General features: G+C 37.3%; 1 protein-coding gene across 7 annotated transcripts; it reads left to right on the forward strand.

Moving 5' to 3' along the window:
* The first annotated feature begins 535 nt into the window (after positions 1 to 535).
* On the forward strand, positions 536 to 22,752 carry LOC100648970. Of its 7 annotated transcripts, none has more exons than XM_048404185.1 (28): positions 536 to 2,172; positions 2,468 to 3,208; positions 5,107 to 5,180; positions 5,253 to 5,395; positions 5,483 to 5,571; positions 6,104 to 6,174; positions 6,279 to 6,334; positions 7,024 to 7,225; positions 7,840 to 8,244; positions 9,249 to 9,456; positions 9,544 to 9,732; positions 10,224 to 10,384; positions 10,635 to 10,736; positions 10,831 to 10,948; positions 13,466 to 13,598; positions 14,695 to 14,926; positions 14,996 to 15,205; positions 15,281 to 15,392; positions 15,528 to 15,699; positions 15,781 to 15,935; positions 17,914 to 18,357; positions 18,861 to 19,112; positions 19,196 to 19,524; positions 19,639 to 19,901; positions 20,185 to 20,371; positions 20,799 to 20,990; positions 21,124 to 21,335; positions 22,229 to 22,752. In XM_048404185.1, exons 2-28 carry the CDS (start codon positions 3,035 to 3,037, stop codon positions 22,405 to 22,407), a joined length of 5,064 nt encoding a protein of 1,687 aa, XP_048260142.1. In that variant the 5' UTR covers positions 536 to 2,172; positions 2,468 to 3,034; the 3' UTR covers positions 22,408 to 22,752. The 7 variants fall into 7 exon arrangements, with proteins under 7 accessions (XP_048260142.1, XP_048260143.1, XP_048260145.1 ...); XM_048404186.1 differs by having other exon boundaries at positions 2,837 to 3,208; XM_048404188.1 differs by having other exon boundaries at positions 536 to 1,890; positions 1,949 to 3,208.
* Positions 22,753 to 22,840: the final 88 nt, after the last annotated feature.

Here is a 22,840-nt window from a genome sequence, read left to right on the forward strand (position 1 = left end):
GTTCGCAAATCTCAATTATCTGCATACGTTCCAAAATCTCGATCACCTATCCTCCAACAGAATTCCGCGAATATTCCAGCTGAAATAAAGCAGAATTACCCATTCTGCGTCGATACGACGAACCATAATCAAAACGATCCTATTATCCTAAATATACTTCCCCTAAGTGTCTCGACCAAATAAAGTAAGCATTATTGTTAAGTGTATCTACATAATTCCGAAATTATTAGTATCTAAATTTATGTTCCTGAAGCAATTTCTTAAATATCAATTTAGTAATGATGTCAATTTCTTAATAATAATTAATTTAATAATGATGTCAATTTCTTAAAACACTCTACATATACTGTATATTACAAAGTGTAAAAATGACGAAGAGAAAATTGGAAGAAGGACAGAAAGGATAGAAAAATCTTTGGCAGAGACAAAGGTCAAGTGACTATCTATAAAGAGTACAAAATATTTACAGGAATGACTATAATAGCTGGAGTCTACAGTAGATAGTAACGAGATAAGCTGACATCTAACATGCAGCAACATTTCTGATTGCTTAACAACGTCGACGAAAACACAGTGGTGGTTCCGCATGGTAGTGCGCTCATCTGCATAAAGGCCGACTGCACGGGATGACGAGGCCGAATGAGAGCTGGCGTGTAATAATGTCGTCAGTTTCGCGAAGGTTTATTGCACCGTCGTGTAGCCGCTTGTAGGAGAGACTTAATATCGTCGGCTGTAAGCCGGTCCGTAATATCGAGCCGACTCGTTTTCTACCGCGTTTCGTTTCCGCGGCAATTCCGCTGACACAACGAGAATCGCGTGCACGCCGCGTGCATGCCTGCCCGGAGATATTTGTCCGCTTCGGACGCACAGCCGAGGAATTCGTGTCGCGGACAATCGGGACCTGATCGATACACGAACGCGAACCAACCACCAACGAACGCCTTGTTGTTACCCGAACGAGAGTCAATACGACGGGGAAATTGGAAGCTGTCGATGCGCGGTTCGTTCGTTTTTCAACGATAGAGAGACTATTTTCGATCGTTTTGGGATACTTATCAATGGGAATTTTGGATGATTATTTAGTGCAAGTGATTGAGATTTGTAGATGGACTGGGTATCTGGCATTAGGATGTTAAAGAAAAATGGAAAGTTTGAGGTTGATGTGAGTAAACGTCGTTGTATGTTTTGAGAGTGTCTGCTGAATGTGATTTTGCTGAAGTGTGTAAAAGAGATTGTTAAATAGAAATACGCGAATATTAGAATCATACCTGGTTCGTGGAAGATACGTGCCTGGCGATATAAAGACAGATCTTATTACGTGAAAATGATTCGTTAGCACAGTGGAAAATGAAAATCGTATCCGCAATCTCGTTAGAAAAGTAGTATACACTAACCGAACATAATATAAATGTAAAATGAAATTTTATCGATCAGAGCGTTTATACGTACAAATATTTGCAATTGACGTTTCGAGAAGACTGGCACATGCACCTGCAAGTTTTTATAAATAAGCCATATGAAATCCAATTTCTCGTCAAATATACCACTTTAACGATCCTTCATTACCCAACAAACTTTTCATTTCTAGCTACTTCATCGAAGCTCATGAAACTTTCCAGTAGCCTGTAAATTGGAAAAAAAGTGAAATGGAAAACTGCTTTGAAAAATCGAACAGCCACTACCAGTTCTATGGATCGATCTCGGAAATCAGCGGAGCTCGACCAATCGGCATAAAGAACCCATCCCGTGGTTCGATCGCAGAAAGCTTTGATACGCTTCGTTCGTCGATTGGTCGGAAAGTACGCTTCACACGAGTTTCTGGGTATTCGCAACTTTTAAAATAGCAAAGTGTACTGTATGATTAGTAAAAGTATGTGATTAGAACGAACGGTGAGTATAACACGAGACTACGCGACTACGAGACTATGTTACTACAAACGTCGTTTAGCATTTATTTTATCATGGACGAATTCTACCGAGGTGCGAAGGATCTCGAACCAGCATTCTCATTTTCCTTCTACAAGGAACAAGAAAATTGTGATGCAAGAAAATTCTATTCCTGATGGATCGAGGCTGACCGGTAAAGAACTGTTTCATTTCTTAAATATCCACAACGACCACCTCAGAATATTGAAGCGACATACTCGACACTAAAATTGGCAGAAATTAAAGGTAACAGTAATAATTGGTTGCATAGGTCTCGTGACTTCGCGAATGAACGTTGCGTCGATTGCTATCGAGGTGCAGGAAGAAATTCCGAATTTTTCGTTAATCCTAGAAAGAATAATTTGTTTAGCTATAAACGAAATTAAAACGAATTATGGTAAAAATACTTATAAAAAGTCTAACGCTTAAAAATATCAAGGAAATCGTATCCGCGCCGTACATTCGGCTTGGAATTAACTATTGCTAACACTTTCACGGAATTTTGTTCGATCTATTAAAAGCAACGGATGACATTTCCTAGTTGAATCCTCGTAACTTCCTCCGCCCCTGGATACTTCGCGATTCCCGGGGCTTTGTGTATTTTGACGGGGGTGTTAACTGACCCCGTGGCTCACGGAGGCAGCGCGAAGGAGGGGTCGTGCTCAAGAGCAGAAGAGGGTGGCATTAGGTCGAGGTCACCAGGACGCCGAAGCGATCGATGCAGCCCGCCAGGCAGCACCACCCACGCTTCAACCCTCTCCGCTTTCTCCCTCCGCCGAGAAATCTCCACTCTTCTCTCCGGTGGAAGCCGAATACACCGATCTCCGACTCTCGATTCTCTTACTCTCTCTCTCCTTGTCCTACACCAGACTGGTTCATTATGTTTCTATTTACGTCTGGTTGCATTTAGGCAGAGACGTCCGGGAAAAGACTCGCGCGCGGGTTCAACACGTGGATGCTCCATATCCGAGCTTCGATCAGCTGTTTTCCCGGGGCGTCAACGCTTCCAGATTTTGCTACGCTTCGAGAGAAACGAATGCAAGCTTCGACATGGAATAATTTTTAAAGGAACGCGGAGCGTTAGGAATTCTTTGTGATTCCCTCGCAGATGTTGACGCATCCACTGCGTCGATTCAAATGTCGGGAAGCCTTTTGTATTTTAATTTTTGTATGCTTGGGTGAAATAACTTGGAGAGTCAAACAAAGTACAAAGCAGCGTACTGGAACGAAGGTTGTTACTTCAAATGAAGATGTTTTTAATGAAAGAAAAATGCACTTTGGGGTAGGTATTTGTATTTTAGTAGCAGTGAATGTGGAAATGAGGAAATATAATGGATATTATTAAATAAATTATCGTGGCAGTATTTCAATGGTAGTTCTGAAAGCAGTAAAGACTACTGAAATATGTACAAAGATGCATGTATCAGTGACTTTCTATTTTATGATATCAGTTTACGTATCTACATGGAAAATAACTTGAATATGAAATCTTATTTCGATAATACGAAATCTGAACCTTCGAAGATCGAAATTGTTATATACATAGGTACAGAGTCAAAGTATGTCACTCTATGTTGAATATCATATTGCATGACGATAACGTAGATATCGCTATATTTGCTATTTATGTGTAGTACATCGAATCAATACTGTTCATATTTGAAGATATTCTGAGAACAGAATCCGAATCGTTTTAAGACTCTGCTTCAAATAAATTCCTACGAATGGAACAAGGTCATCCAAATAGAGTAGCAACTCATACAAAATTCAACGCACAAAAATTCAACTCCTTTCTTAAACTAATTTAAATTATCCTAAAATACTTCTAATTTCATATAGATGTATCAAACTTTCAAAAATCTATTTAAATCAAAATGAATAACTACTACCTTCAAAAATTCTTTTCTACTTCAACTTAGTCGCGTTTACGAACTGTCGATCGAGTAGAGTAGTTCGCAGGAGGGTGCACATGATTTGCTTAAGCTTAAGATGCGCTTTCAGAGCTGGCAAATAACTTTACATAAAATCGACGAGCAGAAGAAGCGATTCAGCCACTCCTTGCGTTTGTAATTTCAAAGCGCCTGTAAAACCGCAATTTACGACGAAGAGAAACATTTCGACCTCGAGCTTCGTAACGTCTCGACGGTTTTCCATCGAATTTACGCGAAACCGCGAAACGAATCCATCACGACCGATTACCGATCGGAAGGACTCGTTTCGAGTCGAATTTTACTCGAAACAGACGAAGGTCGCGTCCCGTCGTTTTGTCTGCCGCGTGTTGTTTGGTTTCCAAGGCCTCTTCTCCCGATACTCGCGACGATCTCCCTCTTTTCTCGTTCTCTATTATCTTGTAAACGTCGTGATCGTTTCGAATCAGCCGTTTATCCCTTGAGATTTGTTAACGACCTAACTCCGCGAAGATCACGTTCACGTTCTGCAATGACGCCGGTTCTCCGAGTGACTTCTGCGTGACCTAATGCGACTCATACCATGCGAACAAGCTTTACGCGTTATGACGTGAGTACGCTTGGAAATGTTGAACGAATGATTTATAAATTTTAAATGGGAAATTGCTTCGACTTTTTTGAAACTAGAGGAATCTCTTTGATTGTTTAAGAGTATATTTTTAGCCGTTTCTACGCAATCGACACATGTGCACGACTGTTTTTAATTATTATATTTCGCCGACTTGAGAAGTCGAGGAGCATCGTTCGAACAATATACAATAATTGAGAAATTGAAATGATAAATGATTTGTATAGGATAATAGAATGAAAAATTATTTTCTTAGCGAAGGAAAACGTAAATTTCACGTGGAGTATGGCAAAAGAGGTTATGCTAGTTTACTTCTAGTTCTAGTTAACTTCTAGAATCATAAGATAAAGATATGATTATAAATGATTGAAAAATATGAAAGTATAATTTCCAAATAAATAAATTGACTACTCCGATACATTCAGTTCCTATATCTGCAGAGATGGCAAACGCTGAAAGTTAACGTTACGTTTTTTATGTTGTTTCTATTGTTTTTACTTCTGACGCTAACTAAAAATAAATATAAAACTTACAGAACGAATTGCGAGTCTTTGTGATAGTCGTTAGGTCAGTAATTTCACAATCAGAGAATTTAAAATTCTAATGGAAAGATTATGAAAGATTAGAGACTTTTGACATTTCTAGGAGGAATCTAGAAGTTCTGCATCCAGTGAAGACGATTCTTGCTTCTTCTCGGAACTCGATCTGTTAAATCCGAGGTACCATCCAAGATATCCAAGGAAAATCTTAATAAATATAAACGATACGTTTACATAAGTAATTTTTTACAGACGTTCTTGTCAAAAGTCGCGGTATCTGCATCATAATATAATAGGAACTAAGAATCATTCAGCAAACCATTTCGAAGCATCCAGAAGGAATTCTAATCACTGTTGCTGTTTTGCAAGCTACGATCACGTCGAAACAAAATTACGTAAGTGATGTAAGTGGAAATGGGATGCCATGTATACAGTTTTTCGGACATTAACTTATACGTTAGTCTATTCTGAATATGTTTCAGTATACGATAAAGTAGTTAAGAGTACCAAGAACAATCGTGCATCGAGTTTTCAATATTTTCCGGATTGTAGTCATCGAAGGAAGCATGAGGTAATTTATTTCTAACGAAGTAGATCCTGAAATATCGAGGAATTAGCCAATCCGTAGAAAACGACACAGGTTGTTAAAAATAACAAGCAGTGCGACAGAATTGTAACCATATTCACAAGCTTCCATTTACGTCACTCGACATCATGTATCGGGTTTTACCAGTAAAAATATCTAGAATCCGAAAGTGCTCCGAGGTACATTTCGGGCTTTGAACTTTAAAACCGTTTTTTGTAACGTATTGCTGGCTCTGTCGTCGTTGAAACTCAGTTTTCGGAAGAATTTTAGGCCACGAATAGAAAAATACCATCGGAGTGTACAATAAAAATAACTTGGAAAAAAAGAAATAATTAGTGGAACATATATGCATATAATATAATATATATTGCAGTTCGTAGTTCCAATTATAGAAGATATAAAACTCAAGATATTTTTATAACAATTTAATAAGAACAATCACACAGAGAGATATTACATTAAAGACGAAAAGTTCCATTCTTTCATTTACTTTCATCCCTATATTCTCACGACCCAGGTAACCTTTGCCACGAAGAGGTCTTCCAGCGGCAGCAAGGATCTTAGAGCCAAATCTCCTACGAAACTTGGGTAATTATCCAAAAAGTTTGGCGAGTCACGTGCACGTACTTAAATCACGTATACTTATAACACGTATCGTTATAACAACGCCTAATGTATTCCCTTGACAACAGGAGGGGAAAAAGTACGCCGCGAATAATTCGTGCGATCCGTCAACGAAGTAGAAAATGTAAGTTGTTAAATGTAGAAATTTTCAGTCTATCTGTACAATTATTGCGCATTGTTTAATTCATTTAATTCGCGCGTTCGAGTTTTGGGGTGACTACGGAATGATCGTTGGAAATCCCACTAAAAAGATATCAGACGTACATGGATTGTTATTAGGCATTAGTTTCAATCAATTTTGTTTTATCAAATTTTGGAAATTGATACAATTCACGATAAAAGTTTTTCATTACATAAACGCGCATTCACATATCTGCCAATTAACGAATTGTACAATAAGAACACAATGATAGAATATAATTAATAATGAGATTACATTTAATAGAAATGTTTGTGTAATCAAACGTTTGAAATTTCAAATTTCGTAGGAAAGTGTATAAAATAACGAAGCTTGAATATTTCGAGCATTTTCAGAACTGGTTTTCTCGATTTTTATAGCACTTCCATGATTCTGGTCATCCCCAAGGCCCGAAAACCCTGAAACTCGCGTTTCTCGATCCGCTGCCCCCCGATTCCATGTACTTGTTCCTCTTTGCGTTATTCCTCTTCGCCTACGTGTTTCTCGGGAAGGAACGTGATAATACACCGGTGAACAGAAAGGGGACAGCGGCTCGAACAGCGGCCACGCACCCGGAACTCGCGCGGCCAGCATCCTCGCGAAGAGCATCGCTTTAATTCCTGGGCGGTTCGTAGTCGAGCCGAACGAGGATCGATCGGAATCACCGCGACCCGGAAACAGCAAGAGCAGCGTCGTTGTCCTGTATCACGAGAAATCAGTCGCGCCAGCCGCAACAACCCCCAAACCACCCCTCAGAGCAGTTCAGTCGGAACGAACGGTTACGCGCGAACTGAGTCCATCGGTTGTCCACACTGTTCGATCCCCGCGTCACCAGAGGTAATTATGAAGATAATGATCGTGGATATTGCGGCTCTGATATCGAGATGTTAGGGTTTTCGATAGTTCGCGATCCGTTTAGGGAATAATTTACTATCAGGTGATATAGGTTATTGATTTTTCATGTATGATTTGATGATATTTCGACAAATTGCATAATTAGATGACTTGTTGTTTGTACAATTAATTTGTAAAGCTTAATTTTTTTATTATCAGATTGGTTAATGTTATATAAGTTTACTTACCAATACTGGTCAGTTGTATTTTATAAATTACAGCTTCTCAGATTTTACGAATGCTTTTATGCTTCGACTAGCTGAACGTTCAAAACAGTGAAACACGTTATTATTATCGTTAGTTAAATATGATTAAACACACGAATAGAGCTCTAAATATCAAATAATTTCCCATAGGAAATAAAATTCTCTTAGACTTGCTTCGAAATCTTCTTAGGAATTTATGAACCTCCTAAGTTAATTAAATTTCCGACAATTCCAAGACGTCCACGCGAGCTTAAGTCGAAAGAGGATCAAAGTTCCTCTTCCTGGTATCAAAACAAAATGATCGAATTTTCGAAGAAATCCGAGAAATTTCTCTCTTTTCCCTTCGGACAGGTCGAATCTGGTTGGAAGTCCAGAGCACCGACCTCCCATATATCTAACTGACCGAAGAAAAGCTACTTTGAGACGTCGACGTTTATCGAAGCGACGAAGACCACTCAACGTGCACATTTATCAGGACAGCCGCGTAGTACAGGCTCGTTCCTTGTCGGAGGATCATCGTGTCGGACCTAAAGAGGTGCAGCTAGCGGAACAGGGATCCGATCTGGTTAAATACACGGTCAAGTCTGCGAAAAATTTGATTAGATCCGAAGGGGACTCCTCCACTCGACAGGACGACGATTCGGATGACCCCGATCAAGATAGAAGAACGAACAAACAGTGGAAACACGATAGAATCTTCGGGGAACGATGTTGTCCCTCTGATAATTCCGTTTCTAAACTAATGGCTCGTTCCAGGTAACGAAATTATATTGTACTTTGCGACGAGATTTAGTATTTATATGAGTAATATCGACAAAAAGTTATTACATACTTTGATATAATGTTAAGGAAAGGTTATTTGAATAGAATATGATTTTTAATTTTGCAATGTTACGTTCTTTAACTCGTATATTTTTCTGAAACATTGGTTACTATTGTTTCGTGTCGATGTTTTATTCGTAAATTCTTTGATAAAATGACGAGTGAAATGACGGAAATAAAAATAAATATTTGTTAATATAAAGTACAAGTTCTGCTCTACTATTGTATACGGATAATAGTCAACATTCGAAAGCTACCTATAATATGATTAGAGTTGTGAACAGAAATTGATCGTAATATACAGTAAACCTTGATAATAATGTGAAGTGTCTGTAAATCAACGTTTATAATCAAACTTAACATTTCATAGCCCTTGCTATTAGTCTGAACTAATTACTACCTACCACGTTTAACGATCCATAATTACAGCATTTAGTAGCTCTTAACCATTACCTTTAGAGATCATCAATTGTATTCAACGTTAATGGTGTATACATTCGACCAACGTTATGAATTATAGACGTTGATCATAAAAATATACAAAATAGTATCTTGATTTATGAAACTACCCTCATGAAAGATAACGACATACATAGAAACACTATAGTATAACGTCACATAGCATCAAACAACATTAGACCTTATCTACTTTAAACAGTGCGAAGGAGCAACAAAATTATTCGCACCATGAAAATTAGTTAAGGAACATCAAATTTTATTTGTCTCAAACAATTGAAACGCGGAACAAAATTATTGATTTCAAGTTAATATAAATTACATCATCCAAATTAATCAAATAATAAAATGGCGATTAAAAAATAAATCAATTTGCATGAAAGAAGATTTATGAAAGACTAAACGACAAAGAAGAGGAGCTAAAAAAAAATAAAAGTACATAAAATAAGATTTAAAAAAAAATCAAAAGATGCGTTTCGCAGTCCAGGAAAAGACGGCGATTGCAAGCAACGCAAAAACGAAGCAGTCGGCCCAAACTTCAACTATCTAATGCAGCAAATGCATACAAGGCCAAGGGAACGAGGTGACGATCATCGTGTATTTATTGGCGTAAACGGCGGCGACAACTCGAAACGAGTATTTCCATTCCAGGCAACCCCGAGCGGTAATCTGAAGATCGTTCCTAATCAGGTAAATGTCCCAATCGGTCCTTGGGTCGATAGATACTCGTCGAACCTTAGGAATGTTGGCCTCAAGGCAGACGCGTAGTCATTCTAGGTGGTGTTCGAATCGAAGAAGGTCAGTGTGTTGGTTGCTGATCCCAGACATACAAAGGTTAACGTCAAGGCCGAATTGAATACAACCCAAAAAGAGCTTGGTGAACGTATATCTGAGTCTTCCACGCAACCGGGGTCCATCGATCTTCCACTAGGTGTAGTATCGTCATCGACGATCAATCAGTTGCAAGTAGGTTTGGTATTATAACTTTCGTTCGATACAAACTGGTATCAGTTGTGGCGTGGTTATACAGAGTGCAAGCGGCAAAACAAGTGATGCGGCCAATTCCAATACTCTAAATGCCAATTTAGCCGCTTACCGCTTACCGCTTCTCTGTATAATTACGGTCTTAATCGATCGTTTTCACGTACACGAGCGGGTGGATGAGGTTAAATTTGGATTAGGTTTCTTTCGACAAGAGATCAAATACTCTAGAAGCCGGTAAAAGCTATTACCAAAAAAGGTTTACAGTTTTAAGTCATGACTCGCGAAGTTATAGATAAAAAAGTATTTAATTTTACTCAAATTCTTTTAACTTTCAACCGAAATCTCTGAACAACGTCATTGGCATACCTCCATCAAAATTAAATTGTAATACAAAAGAAGCTTAACAATATCCTTATCACTACCAACTACCATCCATCATAGCTACTTAAAAGTAATGTATCGTTTCTAAATAGAGTCACAAAAAGTTTCCGGTTGTCGAGGACAATTATAAACCAGCAATGCATCCGTTCAAAGCTAAATTCGGCCAAGTAGAGGCGATGGAACACAAACAACAACAGTCAACGTCGTCTGCGTCTCACGAAATACCAGTGTTGCAAGATGTGCCACTGTCCACGTGAGTTTTATTGGTCGATCAAGCCAAAACCATGCTAGCCACGAAGGTAGTAAAAGGAGAATCAGGTCGACGTAACATTACAAGGGAAAACGATACAAAGTTTATTTATTATCGCGAACCGAGACTTTTCCATAAAATTACGTCGTCCTGTATTTTTCTTTCAATCGTAAGGAAAACCAACTCGCCCAATGCGAGGTATATACTCGATGTTTCTCAATAAACTGTTTGATCGTCGTGTAATTTCGAGCAGACTCGGATTTACGAGTGAACAACCAATCGATTGGGATAACATAATTCTCCCGGAGAAGACTGACCTGTATCAGGAGCTAGCCAGGCGTATCACAAATTACAAGTAAGCTTATAGTTGTACCCGATCGATGTAACGAAGTCGAGCATCAACATACGACATGATTACGGGCTAAATTTCATTCGATCGATCTTTCGAGGAACGCTGACTGTATCGTGCGAATCGATCAGGACGAGTTCCATTGCCATCTGCTGGTGCTACAGAGCTACAGTACCTTTTTCGACGAGAAGAATTGCAAGGAGATCGATCTGACCGAGGTAAGTTATTGGACTTTTTATCCTGTAAGTAACGTCACCTCATCTTCCAGCTCTGCTGGGAATCACTGATAACTGCGCATTGCCCGTGTGAAGGTAACTAAGCCACGTGTTTTTTTACTTGAAAAGTTCAATTTACTAAAAAGCTGGTACTTCTGCTATACAGAAGATGCTGTAAGAAACTTAAAGACGATTCAATTTTTATATCAGTTCTTTAACTCATTATTAATTGATCCGTCCAAGAGTCATATTGATCAACTCTAGAAATATGGAAGCATAGAAATGTGACGATATTAAAAACTTAATTTTTTGGAATTTACTTGATAATCTATTATTACCTATGCTATCTTCTTACAATAAGCAAACTCGAGCTATTTTTAATCGTCTAATCGCATAATAAAATTAATACATTTGCAAAATGTAAAGTCGATCAGTTTGGCTTGCGAGAACCACAACACAGCGAACCCCAATCCTTTTACTTCCATTTTCAATTCCGCTCGCCAACCAACGATCCTGTGAGCGACAGAACGATCCGCGCGATTTTTCTTTCCGTGTGCTGTCATTTATTTAGAAAATGGAAGGCACGCGAACGAAAATTCCCCGTAGCTTTCACGAACACTCGACCGTCATCGATCTTCATCCTTTAACGAGGCGCGTTAAACGAGTCGTAACCACGGATCGCGAGACGTTCCTTCGCCCACTGATACCCTTAACGCTGTCGTATCGTTCCACCGTGCAATACGATAGCGTTAAGGGTATCCCATCGGGAATTTATTACCCGACAGAGGTGGAAAACGACGCACGTCCCTTGAGTTTACCCCCGGAAAAAACGACACATTATACATGCTTGCACCGAGCAAGATATATTACGGACTTATCGGTACACAGAACAGTCTAGCGAATTCGGAATAAAGTCCTTTTGTTCGCGCGATCCGATTTTCCGCTTCCCCTTCCATCTCTGGATGTGTATCTGTGGTCCATGTTCGATCGTGCGCCAATCGTCGTTCATCTTCGCCTCTTTGCCTTTGTCCACGTTTTCCCACTCGAACGTCCTCTTATTTCGTTTCTTCTTTAATGACTTTTCCACGATAAACTAGCCGTTTACTGTTTTGTTTGCTTCCACTCGAAATTCGTTGATTTTTCCAGACATACGACATCTCGGAGAAGGGATTCTTATGCCAAACTTTTAGTATAAGGAAGAAATTTTTGAATTTGATTTTATATCTCGATGTTTCTAGTATTGAAGAATTTTAGAAAAATTTTGAATCTTTTCAGTATTTAAGTTTCTGCTGGTGTAGTGCAGGCCAAATTATTGGTAGACATGTCTTTTCCCATATGGTTTTTATTCTTTTCGTCAGAATACATAGTTACGTGATAAAATTGAGAAATTGGTAAAAGATGAAGTTGGACAGTTTGGCTTCTGAGAGGATCGATTTAATCCTAGATTCCAATCATTTACAACTTTTCGTTATATCACATAAATACTAGAAATCTGTCCTCGATTAACCTGGCCTATATTCTCAAAAACCGACGAAAAGTCATAAGTCGACGAGATTCAAGCAAGTTGCATTATTCTGTCTTTCGAGAGACCGACCACTAGATATTCATAAATTACTACTTTCGCAATTGTTCGTCGACGATAATGACAATCGAATGAATATACGAGGGTATGAATCATTGGTGGTGGAAGCGGCGAGATTCAATAAATTTCCCACTGTCGAGACTTCGAGATCGCCAAGTAGACAACCAGCGAGAACACAAGGGGTTGCTAGCGACCCCAATCTCTCGTGTCCTGGTCCCTCGTTTTCAGTTCTCCACCGGTGACTCGGTGGGCTTGAAGCCAACCGACCTTGAACTCTTTTTTTGTCTTCCCTAGCTACGGCTATATTTGACTCTCTTTTAACTTAAGGATGAATAGCAACGCTCGAGTAACAGCACCACCACCTGCCACCCTTTAATGATTACTGCGAGAGCCTCCGCCATTTCTATCGTCGCGACAGCTTTTTCCTTCGCCACGTGTCAAGGAGACGTGTAATTAAAAATAGAAGGACACACGTGCTTTGTAACAAAATAACCAAGCTTTCCTCTCTGCTGAAAGACCTGGTGTTTCTTACATAGATTGGCCTCTTGCTCTTTCGCATTCGAATAAAGAAGTTTACAGAAAGGACGATGGAATAACGTATCAGCTAAATTTCGATCTTTATACAAAAGTTATACTTTTATATAGAAAGGATGATAGAATTACTTTAGAATTATATATGTATTCCGCACTTTTTAGTTTTTATACCTTTATGTAGAAGTCTAAATAAAGAATAACAAAATTATTTGAAAAGTATAATATTAAGTGTATTTTTATTCTTTACGGAATATCTAATTTCTTCAATTAACGTGTATGTTTTACAGATCTCTGTTCTCTATAGGACGTTTAGTTTTTTCAAGTTGATGTATTTAACCTATAAATATAAGAATTAATAAGTATAGAATGATAATGATTTGAAGAAATTTTATTACATCTAACAGAGTGACGTATCTTCGAAGGCGTTTTCGCTCATTTACGACTGGATGATCAGTCCACAAAACGAGAGCTACAGGCTTTTGCAAAGGGACAACATCCTGGAAGTTTTTACCGCAGCTCAATATCTCGGAATTAAAGGTCAGACTGGTAAAAAAATTATCTATCGCTTCCATAAATTTCTAAATTATCATAGCTCTTCGATACAAGCCACAGAAATACAGTGATAATTAAAATTTTATGTGAAATATATATGTATATGTGTATAGATTATCAAATTTTGATATAACATCCTGATTTCAGTATTCATTAATGTACGTTTTAGAAATAATTACAAAATGTACTAAATAAGAATACCGATAAGAGTATAGCACTATAGCGATGAAAGATTTCGTTATCGCATAAATCGTACAAATGTTCTTTCATCTTCATCAACGTGGAAGATTCGTGAACAACGATCCTGTTTACATCGGTGCTTCCAGCATCCTTCCCCATCTTCATCAATCTTTTAAAACGCGACTGCACGCATAATATATAGCTGATGCTTTCTAGCGCAGTTTAAAACTTCGAACTCGCTAGCGGAAAAGAATGAAAAGTTTCCAGTGCCACGATAGGCATTCGGAAAAGTCTCGACGGTGCCGACCTCGAGTTTCGTTGAATACGTCACTGTCCAACTTGAAACTTCAATAAACCATATGAGATCTCGAAGAAAATGGTGGTGCACCGTGTCTTCGCGCAAAACACGAGGAAATTCAAGTTTCCTCTCTAGGAACTACGTTGCTAAAATCTATATTTTTCATGTTCTGGAAATGTATTCTTGATAGAAAAGATATAACGAGGTCGGAAAGTTAATTAAAAAATGCACGAATTTTGATCACCGAAACAGAAATTTGAGGAAACCTAATGGGATATCTCTTGTCGACACTCTGACATAAGATGTCAGTTTAGAACTATATATATACCTGTCTTTTTGCAAGAACAGGTTCATTTTTACTATTATAGTAAATTAGAGTGAAGTATAGTTAACGGAGCTATTAGTATAGCTACAGTAGGTGGCGATAAATGGTTAATAAAGATAATAAAAACAACTAAATGAATCAGTATATTCATTTAATGCTTTAATTTATGATTTTATTATACCTTTTCCATTTAGAGTACAATGAACGACGAACCATGAAAAAGAGAAACATCATAGTGCAATCTTTTTAATTCTCGTGCTTTTCTCGATTCTTAACAGAACTGGAAGAACAATGCTGGGCTTTCATAGACAATGACGAATTATTCGCCGAAGACACCGCGTTTTTATTATATCTGGAAGCGAAAAGAGTCGGAAATACCGCAGTCATGGAACTGATGGTGCCGAGAATTATGAAATTCTTTTTGATGCTGGTCAGCACTAAAGATTTCCTCGAATTATCCGTAGATGAACTATGCCTTTTATTGAAGTCTAACTATATTTGCGTCAATAGGTAATCGATTACTGGTGTGTACAGATAAAATAATATATTTTTCCTTAATTCTGAATTTTTAAACTCTAGTGAAATGGAAGTTCTTATGTCTGCTGTACGATGGCTGATGCATGATTGGGCGAACAGAAAGCAGTACATGTTGGAAGTTTTGAACTGCGTTCGATTTGGGTTGATCGCTCCGTGGCAATTGGTAGATGTGAAAAGAAATCCAGAAAACCCAGAATTTATGGAACTAATGTCTTCTCCTGAGGTACAGAAAATGGTCGATGATGGTCTAGCGTAAGATTCAAATTTCTTCTCATTTATAGATGAAGACAAAAAAGAGCCCTTTTGTATTAATTTAAGCCTTTTCAGTTTCGTTATTATAAAATATTGGTACGGTAACCAGACGGAAGATTACTATCACTGGATCGATCTATTAGGGCTTACGGAGCCAACCAATCGAAATTGGGCTGGAGAGGACAAGGTACTTAAACCCTACGGAGATTGCAATACAGTAACTTTCATCCATGCTATAGTAGCGAATTTTTCCTAAGAGCATCAATTTAAGTGTTTTCGTTCAACGCACAAAGAAATTCAAAGTTATATTTCTCCTTTCAAGAACTACGTAACGTATCGAGAATTTTTGCTTTACCTCGAAGAATATCAGAAAACAAAAATTTCGGAGTTGAAAATGCGAAAGAGTCGTGGAAAACCCAAGATAATCGATTCACCTCACAACGATTACACATTTGCTGCTCCTAAGGCACCGAACAACTATGTTCAAAGCTCAGGTATATTAAATGTCACATTAAAATAAAAAATATATGAAACGAACTTTTTAACCTGGAGTTTAACAAAACTGAATCCTTCAGGAGACACCGGTGCTATTCACAATGGGCCAGCAATGCATTCAAGACACACGAAACCACTACCTTCAAATTATTTACCATTGGAGATACCAGAGGGCATGATGATGCCTCCAAAATTTATGAACGAATACTTAAGCAACTTGGAAAGAAGCAAAGGGGTGAGTAACCCTGGGGCGAATCGAAGATCGACGCAGAAACCTCAAGATGGATCGATTCACTAACCACCTCGTTGACCGAAATTGCAAAATCGTACCAATGATACTTTTAAATAATTTTAGACTTCATTTTATCAATCGAGAATCAAAGATTCTTCGTGTCATAACTTTGCATAGACAACAAGCATAATCACATTTTGATATTATATGTCAAATATTTAGTCAATATATCGTATATCGTATTTATTTATTGAACTTATATAAGAAAATATACGTTCATATGTGAATTTCATAAGAAATGCGTACAATATTTTCACAAATTCACGCGATCTCGAGGTGATTTAGTGAAACAGATATTGAAAGTAATAAAAGTTGTCGCGGTATAGCTGTGAACATAAAACGGTGAGTCGTTTTGCAATTGAGTATCGAAACAAGAATCTGAGGTCAGATTTGTGTCCGTTTCAAAAGTTGCTCTGCTTACTTTCCAGGGATTATTACGCGGTTATCGTCAAAAGAAATCTCGAGGTAAGCTTACGTGCTTGTAAGTGGAAATGATAAATTTTACTGAAGGAAAAAAGTTGAATCACGGAGTAAGATAAAAATCAGGGAGCTGTAGTCAAAGGTCAGAGTTTATGTCGTTCGAAAATCCGTGCTTTAATTTCGAAACCCACGCGTACAGGGTACCACAAACCATTATGCACCACGCTACGCTCATGGAAACAGCACTTACAGCGTATAAGCTCTTACCTTGAGATTACACAAACCCCGTACCAATTTAGTATTTGTTAATTGAGTCAAAACGGCCGCATTTGCATAAACGTTTGGGATCGTAGGTTAAACTGGAGCACGATGATGTGTACTTGCGCTGCTCTTGTTATAAATTTACAATTGTCAAACAACTATGTGAATCTCGCTTTTGTGATATTTGGAAAATTTTCAACTGTTAATGTAACATTCTCTTCTTTCTTTTTCAATTTTTGAGGTTGAAAAATTTCCAAGTCTCAAAGTATTTTTAGCACTCTATTTTGAAATTTATTGTTATGCTCGTTTCTTGATAGATAAATTTTGAAATAAAATTCGGAGTTTCCATTGAAAATGAAGTTGATCAGTTTAATTTCGAAGAGACTTTATGCATTATCCAATTATCGTCACTCAATCATTGTTACAGATAGAAAAATTGCAGGCACATGATTGTGACTGTTAAATAATTTGAGAACTAAGTATCACTGAATGACCGGCTTGTTAAACGAAACTATTACCACCACTGAATCACGAACAACTACAAAATGATCTATAAAATATTTATGGATCATAGATTACCTAGTTAGGACATCCCTGACCCACATCTGACTCACCGAACAGTGAACGCGTTGAGCTCATAACAATGAAAAATTAGCACAATCTTTGTCGTCAATTTAATACGTAACTAGCTAAGATATGCCAACAGTCTGTGCCACTAAGTTTTTAACAAATCACTTCATATTTATTACAATATGTTCATCAAATCAATTTAACAACTTCCTCGTTGCTCCAGAAATAAACCAACGAATTCCAAAATAAACTTTATTTACAATTGGATACTAAAATTTGATTTATGATTCTACTAGGTTGTGTAATAAATTCTTTCGCATTTCGTTATAATACAATTAACATTATGGATATAATAAACATTATAACGAGTATTGTACTTTGTATGTCTTTTTTTATGATATATGCACTATCCAATTTCGCATGAATGCATAAAAATGTATAATCTATTAATGTGTACAAATACTAACAATCAATTTTTGCACTGAGAGCTCATAGTGTTATTTTTCTTTTCTCATTATTATATCTACATCTATATTACTATATTATACGTAACATATTCTTATAATGCGCTTCAAAATGTAAGAATGAATGAACCAAAAGATGAACTTATTACACAATCTAACGTTAACCTAATATTTTACAAAAATTTATATTAAGTTTACTGATTTAGAAAGACGAGAAGAACGTCGCCTTCGATACAAGATTCACCGGTGGCGGGGAATCGCTGAAACTATCCTGTAGGTTGCCTACAGTAGAAAAATACACGCATGAACACTGTCAACGCGGCGTGAATTCACTGGTAAAGTCCTCGACGAGAGATCTCGTTCGTGAGAAGAAACTTTCTCGGTTCGACGAGACGTCCCCTCCCCCTTTTTTTCAGGACGCCGATAAATTGGATTACGAAAGCCGACAGGAGAGGAATGCGACGGATGTTTGCCAGTGCCAGCAGCAGCGCGAGTCGAATTTCATATTTTCCGTAAAGAAGCAGAAGATGAGATGTAAGATACCGAGGGAACCGGAAGAACGTACAGACTCCTGCAAATCCGAGGAGGAGGCCGCCACAACGATACAGGCCGTTTATAGAGGATACAAGGCTCGAAAGAGATTTGACGAAGTTAGTGGATACATTCGGAAACTTTTGGATTTTTGCTGTTGTGAAAATGTGATTGATTCTTTGATTTCGTCGATCTACTTGATTGGATAAAGGAAATAGTGGAATTACATCTTGCACGATTGAATTAATATTATTAGCAAATTGTACAATTCACAAATTTCAATTTATTAGTACCAATAGATTCTCTTACACAATTGGAACAAATATGATAATGAAACAAATGAAATATCACAAATTATAAATTATCCGATATTTAATGCATAAAAATTTCCAGTCTACTTATGAATTTCAAAACCTTAACGAATATATATATATTAATAATAACGTATTTTAATGTTCGAAATCACAACAATTTTTCTACTAAATCGTTAAAGAGATATAGTCTAAATAGTAAGATTATACATATTCAACGACCCGTGGCGTATTTCTTCGAGAGTCGACGAGATTATTTTACAAAGTACAAACACGAGTCGTTTTGTACACGTTGTTCCCTTAAACCGCAGATAAGGAAATCAACATCAGGGGAGAAGCAGAATATCAAAAAGATAGCGGAACTTTTGGCCATCCCGATGGACGAAACGCTTCGCGATCCTTCGATAGAGCCCATCAGAATATCAAGCAGTTCAGTAAACCAAATGAGAAATGAGAAGGACGAAACGCCACTTACATTGAAATGCTCACCTAGAAACAGGAACAGGGAACAATCGATCCTTCGAAATCAAAATCAACACTACGTTGAGAATCAAATAAATCAGGTAAAAAATAATGTTCCCCTTAAAATGTTTTTACAGAACAAAGAAATTTCATTTATTCGAAGAACTCGTGTTTCAAATTATAGTTCAACATATGTCCTCCCTGTTACACGACCGAAGAAAAACGAAAACAAAATATGACTCACCGAGAGACATTAAAGTCTATAAAGATCATAAAATCGCCGATGTTTTTCTCGAACTATGACGAAAAAACCAGTTCCCCATCGGATAACACAGATGCAGACGACCCTTCCTCTCCACGAATCTGTGCAAAATCGACGATGCTGAATCTCGCCGATGTTATAATCAATGAGAAAAACAGCGAGAAAGATTATTCGGAGAATGATAATATTCAACGAGTGAATCCTGCCACTAGAAACGTTCAAATTCGATCTACGAATTATAAACGACCTCTGTAAGTGCTTTTAAGTATCTGATAACTAGACTACGGATATTAGATGAATTTAAATATATATCATGGTATCAATAGAAAACGACTATAAAATTTGCAACTCCGTATTATTTGCAGTCCACAGAGGATAAGCAACAGTATAATAGCTTCGAACGAAGACCGTTACTTTCTCAACAACTCTCTGTTCTTTCCTGACAGAGAGTCGATTCTCGTGTTCGGCGGGGTCGATCCTCACGAGGAATATGGCTTGTCCGGGAACACCGGCAAGGACATATACAGGTTTAAACCTGACCAGAATATTTGGGAATTCGTGGGGGAAATTCCACGAGCGAGACATCATCATTCGGTCGCTTACTTAAGAGGCCGTATTTACGTAGTGGGTGAGTCGAATAGTGACGAAATACAATTGCAAATGCAGTTTATAACGTTACCAGCCAACGAATTGCATGTTTAAATAAAAAGGAAAAACTGAAAAAAGCAGGACAACACGGATTCTCAGGCCATTTGCAGCATTTAACGAAAGAATCCGCTACGGCATAATCTTCTTTACGACTTTGCTTTCGAAATCGCGAAAGAATATTCGTTGTGCCTTCCATTGTGCAATCCTCTTCGTGGGACGGATTTAAAGATACTAAAAAAAGCCAATGAAACATTTTTCACCAGGTGGAGCCGATCCCCTGGAAGACAAACTTCACAGGAAAAGCATTGCGGTTGGGAACGTTTGGAGTTACGATCCAACTACCAGGACTTGGTTCAATGAACCTGGCATGCTGACAGCTAGAAAGGACTTCGGATTGGTGGTCAGCCACGGGAAAATGTACGCGATAGGAGGGCAAGGCAGGAACGGGATGTGAGTTGTTATACAGATGGGGAGAACGTAATTACTTTGCTTCTTTTACGTTTTCTTTCATTTTCCCCGCTGTTTATTTCTACGCTACGCGACGCTAATTGCCACTAATTTAAGTCTTCTTAATTGTCATCAGCATCGCGGTTTAAACGAAACAATTCGATTTACGGTTACGTAATGACGAAATAGAGAAGCACAAGAGATTCGTTTCATATTCCATAATAAATAACATTAATGTTCGATAATATACAGAGTGTCACAGGGCTTAACAAGCCAAATTTTGTCAGTGTATTCTAAAAGTATAATCAAGTGAAAAATGTTGTATAAACTTTGGTCATTTGAAACTTTATTAAAAAGTTACAATAAAAAATAATATAGACATAAATTCCTCTATAAGAAAAGAGATTGAGATATATTTTTTTCGTTATAGAGCTTTGAAAACGGTAGAGGCTTTTGATCCATCGGACTCCACATGGAGGGAAGTGCAACCAATGCAGACCGCGAGGGTTGGACCTGCCAGCGTGAAATATCGAGATCTTATCTGGGTCGCTGGCGGAATGACAAAATCGAAAAAAGAGCTATTCTCGAAGGACGTTGAGTGCTATGACCCGATCAAAAATTTGTTAGCTTGATTCCGTCTCTTAGAGTTCCTTCATGCATTCCCTATTTCCCATTACCTGGATTAAACGTTCGATTTATCGCGTGTATACACGGTAAATGCAAGAGAGAGCTCTGTTATCGATGCGATCTTTCAGATGGCTGAAAGCGATACCTTTGAGGTCACCGAGGTGCTTTGCCTCCTTCTACGTGGTGTCCGACTGTCTTTACATGATCGGCGGGGCATCGACTATGGAAAACGTCACTCAGAGCGTCGATTGCATTGACGTGTGGGATGGGAACGATTGCGTTTGGAGAGAACACGCGAACATGTCGATCGCGAGACACGGACATTCTACTGGCTCGATAGGTTGGTTTTTATAGTATCAAAAGACGCGATATATCCTGAGAAACTTCTCCTCTCATAGTAATTATCTTATAGCATTTTTCTATGGTATCTGTCATTGTAAATGCAGTAATATATAATCATAAATAGTAAATTGAGCAATAAGTTTGTACTATTTTCTTATGATATCAAAGAATGTGATGTATCCTGGGAAATTTCTCTTTTTCCTTCATATAATAATTATTTTATAACAGTTTTCCATAGTATCATACTATAGTGATATATGATTATATTACGGATACAGTAATGTATACTTATAAATATTAGGTCATTGAATAAATCCGTGCCGTATATTTCTTTCTATTATATCCATTTTTTCAAATACTACTAAACGATTGATTTATAATATTCAAGTAATATACAAAAACAATATTTACATATTACATATAAATAACACAAATATTGCTTATGATTGTTGTTTTCCTTTTATGAAACTTAGAAAATACGAGGTGCTTGAAGGAGCATGCAGCTCATTTATAATTTTTTAATATATATAGGTCAAAATACCTATTACTTATTTATTGTTCTTTTTAAATGTATTTTCATATTAAATTTGATCGTATAAAATTAGTCATCTTACTCGTTTGTTATTTTGTATTTACAAAAAGCAGAAAGAATATATTGGATAACCTAATATATATAGTAACTACAAACCTAATAACTACCAACTATAATATAACTTAATAACTACTATTATATTAAGTACGGTATAATATATATGGAATTACATAAAATATTATAGTAGTTTCTTTAGCGTTTGTATTGAAAATTCTACTGTATCAAATTTCTACGTAATTACGTAACAAAATAACGTATTGTATTTTATAGACTCACTAAGTGAAGTCTTCTTCCCTTAGGTGATCAATTGCTGATAATTGGAGGAGTAACTACGGTGTTCATGAAGACCTTGAATAGCGTCGAATGTTATTGTTGTGATATAGGAAAATGGATGAAGGGCGTATCCGCGCTGCCGCATCCGGTTTCCGGTCATGGAACCGTGTCTTTACCGCCAGCAAATCTTCTGATAAATCGCTGATAATTGTGACATAAAATACATCCAATTTCCTTATATGCTGCACTTGATAATCAACACATATTAAGTACTTATTCGATCATTAACGAATTTGTATTTAATTACTTTTTAATTATATATCGTACTTTTTACAAATATTGCCTTACAATTTACACGTGTTTATGTAATTCTATACTCTTACAATATATATCACAAAAAAAAAAAACAATATTTTACAAATTATCTTCAGTCTAATTACATGGAAGCTTTAATAGAAGTAAGTAGCTTCCGGTAGAAGTAAGTAAAATCAAACTCGAGCGGATAAATATTTATTACAATAAAATATTTCTTATAGGGGTTAAAAGATATTCCTTTCAAATGACTTCTTTAGCTTCCAAATTGGTCACCAGATGGCAGTAGCATTCTTCCCATCCGGGAGCCGCCATCTGTCATGGGA

The sequence above is a fragment of the Bombus terrestris genome, chromosome 3 (assembly GCF_910591885.1).
Source record: "Bombus terrestris chromosome 3, iyBomTerr1.2, whole genome shotgun sequence".
In the NCBI taxonomy this organism is placed as follows: Eukaryota; Metazoa; Arthropoda; class Insecta; order Hymenoptera; family Apidae; genus Bombus; species Bombus terrestris.